General features: G+C 36.4%; 1 protein-coding gene across 3 annotated transcripts; it reads left to right on the forward strand.

Annotated features, from left to right (window-relative positions):
- The first annotated feature begins 569 nt into the window (after positions 1-569).
- Positions 570-6,638, forward strand: LOC147556663 (NADP-dependent malic enzyme). Of its 3 annotated transcripts, none has more exons than XM_086657590.1 (19): positions 570-1,453; positions 1,743-1,988; positions 2,747-2,867; positions 3,017-3,091; positions 3,198-3,349; positions 3,438-3,543; positions 3,646-3,711; positions 3,884-3,979; positions 4,098-4,169; positions 4,285-4,368; positions 4,457-4,555; positions 4,645-4,692; positions 4,799-4,852; positions 4,967-5,155; positions 5,245-5,322; positions 5,411-5,485; positions 5,594-5,684; positions 6,014-6,142; positions 6,332-6,638. In XM_086657590.1, the coding sequence occupies exons 2-19, from the start codon at positions 1,837-1,839 to the stop codon at positions 6,418-6,420; spliced, it is 1,776 nt and encodes a 591-aa protein (XP_086513716.1). In that variant the 5' UTR covers positions 570-1,453; positions 1,743-1,836; the 3' UTR covers positions 6,421-6,638. The 3 variants fall into 3 exon arrangements, with proteins under 3 accessions (XP_086513716.1, XP_086513715.1, XP_086513718.1); XM_086657589.1 differs by having other exon boundaries at positions 1,205-1,453; positions 1,759-1,988; XM_086657592.1 differs by lacking the exons at positions 570-1,453; positions 1,743-1,988 and adding an exon at positions 2,058-2,645.
- Positions 6,639-7,331: the final 693 nt, after the last annotated feature.

Genomic DNA, 7,331 nt, shown 5'->3' on the forward strand with positions numbered 1-7,331 from the left:
AGTTAAGGGGGGCGGTAGTGGATAAGGTTTTAGAAAGACATTCATGAACAAAATGTCTCGTAGACATTTTAAGATATTTTAAGACATTTCAGGACATTTATCTATAGACACAATAAAACATTTCAAGACATTGAGTTCGCAGACAAATTGTCTTAGAGACATTTCAAGACATTTTGTTCATGGACAAAATGCCTAACAGACATTTCAAGACACTTGATCTATAGACAAAATGTCCTGGAGACATTTCAAGATATTGAGTCACAGACAAAGTGTGTAGTGGATATTCTATCATCATCATCATCATCATTGATGGACAATCGATGGATATTATTTTAATATTGTTATTGTCTTATCATATGAAATAAAATATTTTATTAATATTTTAAAGATATATTTTTGACTTTGATAAAGATGTGTGGGTGTTTCGATATCCCATAAGTAACTTCCTCAATGTTTCAACAAAAAAACAACTTAAAAAAAGGTAACAAACCCACAAAAGCGAACTATCCTAAATTCCTGCACTCTCCTTCTCTCAACTCATTATTATCTCTGCTTCTCACCCTCTCTGTGTCTATAACCATCTAGAGAAAACTTCCAGAGATCTTTGTTTTTTCTCCGGCGAAAAGTCCTCACTTCCCCGGATCCCCCTTTTCCTTTCTAATAAAAGTTTGTTTCCCCTCTGTAAAAAAATTCTAGAGTTTCACAGATCCAGTTTACGTTGTGGTGGTAGTCGCGGTTCTTGCTCTTATGGAAGTCGTTGTGTTCTTGTTGTGGTGGTGGTCGCGGTGTGTGGTAGTGGTTTTATCTTTGATATATGGTGGTGGTTTTATTTTTGATATATGGTGGTGGCAGTGGTTTGAACGATAGTGATGGTGGTCTGATTTGTGGTGTATGGGGGGGGGGGGGGGTGGTGGTGGTTTGAACGAAAGTGATGGTGGTGGTCATGGTGGTTTCCTGGTAGTGACGGTGGTTTCATCGTAGTGGCGACGGTTTTTCAATAGCGGCGGCGATGCTTTATGTTTTAGTTCAATAAATTTTATGACCTTTAGGTCTTTTCATTCTCGATTTTGATGATCTTTTCATTTTGTCTTTGTCTTATTATTCCTTTCCCTTCATGAGACATTAACAAATTTTGTGTATAACTTTATTTACTTATGTAACTCTCCTGTAGTTCTATTAAAAAATGGGAACCGGAATTCAGTGGACAAATGTGGTATATCCAAGAGGGTAATACAAACTGTTTGTCAGGCCAAAAATATCTGGACGATTAATTAAAAGCAAAGAATCCATGTCAGATGAATCAACGGTTGGATGTTACTATCTCTTTCGGGCAATACCAACAGCTAAACTCGGATGACAGAGAGTGGATAGAGAGAGAGAGAAGAAAACCAGTAGAGTCTGTCATTCTAACACATCTTCCGCCATGATCACACTGAATCGAAGTAACTTTCTGGTAATTGTAAACTAAACCCACATTGTAATTAGTAATTTTAAACAAAACCCATATCATAAAATGTTAAATAATGTCGTATTTCTTTGAATTGAATTTTTTAATTTTGATGTGGTGGTCGTGGCTGCTGCTGACATTTGGTTAAAGAGAGAAGACTAGAGAGCCGAAACTTTCTTTTTCTTTGAAAAAAATTGATTTTGATGTTTCTTGGGGAGTATAAAAGTTGGTAGTTGGATAGCTTTAGTTTTTATCATTTTTCAATAGAAAGATCATAATCTAGTATCTTTTCAAGTTTATCCCATTCGCAGAGGAAAATCTCAGCATCGGCAGTGGTGAATCTTATAAGCTGCAACAGTCGAGAAGGAGAGAGAAAAATTAGGGTTCTAATGGAAAGTACTTTGAAAGAGATGAGAGATGGTGCTTCTGTTCTTGACCTGGACCCAAAATCCAGTGTTGCTGGTGGAGTTCAAGATGTTTATGGGGAAGATCATGCCACAGAGGACCAGCTTGTCACCCCTTGGACTGTCTCAATTGCTAGGTAAGAGAGAAGGTAGAATTTATCTACTTGGTTATTGTTAAATTCATTAGGGTAATCATTTCCATGGTCATACAAGAAGATGAAGTTAACTTTTCAACTACCCTTTTCTTTTATGTGGGGAAGGCAGATTATCTCTTTTCTGAATTGAACTTTTTGATTGAATATCTTTCAGTTAGTGAATCTGTTTTATCTGATTTATTTGTCTTGACTCTCTTGAGTTTTTGTTAAACTTATGAAATTTTTAGTTAAGAAAGTGAAATCTAGTTATTTAGAAGAGTTATCTGGTTATATGATGTTCCTTTTTCTTTCATCATGTATTTTTTTCATGTATAATTCGATTTTATCGAGCTTGATCAATTGAGCAAGCAAAGTTAATCCTTTCTTTTTGACCCCTTTTATTCCTTTCCTTTTTCTTGTTCTTTGCTCGCAGTACAAGAGATTGATATTCTGTTTGATTCTCTTTATTTTGGGCTATATATAGTCTGAAACCCAGTCATTCTCTTCCATGTAGTTTTGTTTTCGTTATATATATCGATCTTTCTTGATCAAGTCGATCTAACTTTAGCTTGAAAATATAATGGAGGTTTGCCAGAAATCGAGTGTTTGGGAAGCTTTTATGAAATGGTTCTCTAATGGTTGCGGAAAACATCAGTTAACGTAATATATTGCCACTGTAAACCCAATTGAATGGAACTTAATTCGCCATGATTGACTTGTTATTTATGTTATATATCGTCTAAATTTGATTTTGTGTATAGTGGGTGTTCACTGCTGAGGGATCCGCATCATAACAAAGGACTGGCCTTTACTGAAAAGGAGAGAGATGCTCATTACTTACGAGGTCTTCTTCCTCCAACCGTGTTAACGCAAGAGCTTCAGGTAACTTCTTAATTTCACTTTCTTTTGGGTTCGAACCCTTTAGAGCAACCCTTTTATCGTCATTGCGTATCTTCATAAATATAGAGACAGTCCCGTGTTCTCCTTTTACCATCACTTATTGTTATCACTGTTTCTGAATTGGTCGTCAGGAAAAGAAACTGATGGAAAGTCTTCGCAAATATGAAGTTCCATTACAAAGATATATGGCCATGATGGATCTTCAGGTATTCTTTACTTTCAATTATGAGTAAATAGTGGTTTATTTTCAGTCCAGGGACTAACTTTTTCGTTTTTCATTTAATCATTTTATGTTCTTGTAATGTTTCTCAGGAGAGGAATGAGAGGCTTTTCTACAAACTTCTTGTTGATAATGTCGAGGAACTACTTCCTGTTGTTTACACCCCCACTGTTGGTGAAGCTTGCCAGAAATATGGTAGCATCTTTAGACGTCCTCAGGGACTTTACATCAGTTTGAAGGAAAAGTAGGAATTTCTGATTCAATTTTCTGTTTCACATTTGATTTGCATATTTTTCGATTAAAACTAGAAAGAAACTGCCTTGTTTTTTCAGGGGCAAGATACTTGAGGTATTGAAGAACTGGCCTGAGAGGAATATTCAAGTAATTGTTGTCACAGATGGAGAGCGGATTTTGGGACTAGGCGATCTCGGCTGCCAGGTGATTTGTTTACAAAATTGTCTCAACTTTTTATCTTTAATTATTGTTAGCTTTTAGTACTCGTTAACGCTCAATCACACCAAATGTCTGATATCTTCTTAGGGAATGGGGATACCGGTAGGCAAACTTGCTCTCTACACCGCTCTCGGAGGTCTCCGACCCTCTTCAGTAAGCATTTGCTATATAATTCAGTTCGATTTATTTGAAATTCCAAATCAGTGCAGATGTCGACCAAACTGACTATCTCTGTGTGAACAGTATACTCTTACAAGGAAGCACTGGTGTTAGCTCATTTTCAAATTTTATAATGTTAACTAGTTTCTGTTATGGGTTTTTGTAGTGCTTGCCTGTAACTATTGATGTTGGTACAAACAACGAAAAGTTGCTGCAGAATGAGTTCTACATCGGGCTCAGGCAAAAGAGAGCAACGGGCCAGGTAAAATAGAACTTACCTGAAAATCACCCTTCATTTTGTACCATGAATTACGATATTTTGTTGCATAAATGATTTATTTCTGTAATACTAATATGTGGTTTGGAACTTCATGATCTAGGAATACAAAGACCTTTTACATGAATTCATGAGTGCGGTTAAACAAAACTATGGGGAGAAAGTCCTCATACAGGTTAGTAACCTCACTGATATTTATTAATTAAATTTCATAGTTACGTAATCGATGAAGTTTATTCATACAATCCTCATAATTTGTTTCTTATTTGTCATTTGACTTCAATTCTTAGTTTGAAGACTTCGCAAATCACAATGCTTTTGATCTACTTGCAAAATATGGAACAACCCATCTTGTTTTCAACGACGATATACAGGTACATTACGACTTTAGTGCGTTTGAATTTCTTGATTCGTTAAGTTACCTTGAGAAGTCATTTAATTGTTTCTTTTCTTTTAATTTAGGGAACTGCATCTGTTGTACTTTCGGGGATTGTTGCAGCGCTGAAATCAGTAGGTGGAACCTTAGCTGATCATACCTTCTTATTCCTCGGTGCTGGTGAGGTGAGTTCTTATTACCGCTTATTCGTGGGTCCATGGATGCTTCAGTTTGATACTTCATACGATCTTATCATTTTGTTTCGTAATTTCAGGCTGGAACTGGTATAGCTGAACTCATAGCTCTAGAAATGTCGAGACAGGTAAAAACTTAAAAGCTAAAATGTCATCCTTGATTTTCTTTTTGGAATTACATATCTTGGAGAAAGTCTTAACTTGGTGAGAGAGCGTATTCTGTTCTTGTTGCAGACAAATTCTCCAGTGGAGGAAACTCGAAAGAAGATTTGGCTGGTGGACTCAAAGGTAAAATTTACCCAATAACTCAACAACTTGCGCCAAGGCTGTAGATAGGATTTGTATCTCCATCCCGTTGTTCTTTGTCGTATTATTCGTTTTCTGATGTTAATATTCCTCCAGGGGTTGATTGTGAGCTCTCGTAAAGAGTCGCTTCAACACTTTAAGAAGCCGTGGGCTCATGAACATGAACCTGTTAAGGGACTATTAGATGCTGTCAAGGCAATCAAACCAACAGTACTAATTGGCTCTTCCGGAGTAGGAAAAACATTCACAAAGGAGGTAGTTCAGACCATGGCCTCCATTAATGAGGTATATATCTCTTTATCCAACGGATTAAGAATTACAAACTCAAATTATTAAGAAATTCGTAGCACTGACACCAACTTACTTGCATGCAGAAACCTGTGATTCTGGCTCTATCCAACCCAACATCACAATCGGAATGTACAGCTGAAGAAGCTTACACATGGACACAGGTAAATCCGTATACTTTTTATTCTTACAACTCTTGCTCATGAGAGTACCCTTTGCCCATGTATAACTCTCTTGTATTGAATCTTTCAGGGCCGTGCAATTTTTGCTAGTGGAAGCCCATTTGACCCCGTCGAGTATAAGGGGAAATTATTTGTGCCTGGCCAGGTTTGAAGTTCACATATGAGTTCTTATTTAATGGCATCCTGGATACTTCGGTCATAGCATTAACCTGGACCTTAATATTTGCTTATATGGTGTTCTATTTTAATTCAGGCAAACAATGCTTACATCTTCCCAGGACTTGGTCTTGGTTTGGTGATCTCTGGTGCTATCCGCGTGCACGATGACATGCTTCTTGCAGCCTGTAAGACAGCTAATTATTTTCGTTTCTCCCAAAAAAGACTGAAGTGGTGTTTGCTTTCTTTAAAATATCTGAATCTAAGTTATATTTATGACTAATTTACTAATATACTTTTGAGTTTTTGTATGCATTTATTTCTCGAGTAAAATTCAAAATATCTTAAACCCCAAAGTTTCATGTATTGCCGGGGGTTTTGGCAAAGCATGTAAACTACCTGTCTCGCACTGTGTTGCTTTGTTTCTTTCTCCAGGCCTATGAGGGTTTTTTCACAACCATTATTTCAAATCTGCTCCTTATCATAGTTGATATATGATTTGTGTTGTATTTTCCAGCGGAAGCTTTGGCCGGACAGGTGACCCAAGAACACTTTGATAAGGGGCTGATTTACCCACCATTCTCAAATATCAGGAAGATATCAGCACATATTGCTGCTAATGTAGCTGCTAAAGCATATGAACTCGGTAAGTTAATTCTAAATTGATTCCCTGCATATTAATATGATGATTCTCTCTTTCACATATATTGCCAGCAATTTCCTTATGAACTTTTGACTATTTGCTTGTTTTTCTTTGAGAATCAGAAAGAATTTGTTGGAGTTTGTATTTGTTCAAATATCTAGAACTGATTTATCTATGCATTCTACGTTGTAGGAGTGGCTACCCGTCTCCCTCGCCCTCAGGATCTTGTCAAGCATGCAGAGAGTTGTATGTACAGTCCTATCTACCGAAACTACCGGTAAAAAGAGCTATAATATCAGGATCAACGTCTTCTGTGATTTTGGTTTGGTTATATTATCTCTTGATATCCTTTATTTTGATGAAGTTTTGTGTGTTTTAAGTTTGGGGGTAAGCATCTTGATGTTGCTAATCTGGTTTGGTTTGCTTTTGCCTTATGGTTGTTGGTATGGTCTTTATGTAATTATAAGTTGAAATAAAATCAGTCTTCTTTTTGTGAGAATAGTCCCACAAGGGGGAATGGATATCGAGCAACCAAGAATATAACATCTAGGTTCACAAAGACAAATTTTACGCCGAAATAGTGTGGGAAGTTTTAAATGAAAATTTGACTGAATCTGGACGGTTCTTTTTATAAGCCGTTCATCTTTTAACGGTCGTGATTCAGTCAACAGTCAAATTTTCAACAGGAACTTGCTACATCATTTGGGCATGAACTTGTCAAATATCTTTGTGAATAAGCATTTCTGTCATTAAATAGACAAAATCTACTCTTAACAAGATTAGAATTTTAATCAAATTCATCATATCAATATAAACGAATCATGTGAATAGAGAAACCTGAGAAGGGAGAATTTTGCTATTGTATTAAATGGAAGCTTTGAGTTCCAGCGAAGAATGAACACACAGACGGAAGAAGAGTGGTAACAAAAACCCTAACTACACAAACTCACGAAGTTGCTTTCATAGGCAAATACTAGTAAAATTCAGTTTGATTCTTCATCACCATCTTAGATATGACCATATGTACTTTTCAATGCTGAAATCCGAAAGGAATGATCATTGTCACCGGCAGTACTATTCGAGAGATTAGCTATTTCATCTTTTGAATTCGAACTAAAACCACCATTTTCAATGCGGAAGTCCATCATGTGATCAAACATCAATAATAATATTAAAATAATAAATGACCACC

Source organism: Eschscholzia californica, unplaced genomic scaffold (genome assembly GCF_041429995.1).
Source record: "Eschscholzia californica isolate CP2 unplaced genomic scaffold, dmEscCali1.0.p SCAF_2, whole genome shotgun sequence".
Lineage (NCBI taxonomy): Eukaryota > Viridiplantae > Streptophyta > Magnoliopsida > Ranunculales > Papaveraceae > Eschscholzia > Eschscholzia californica.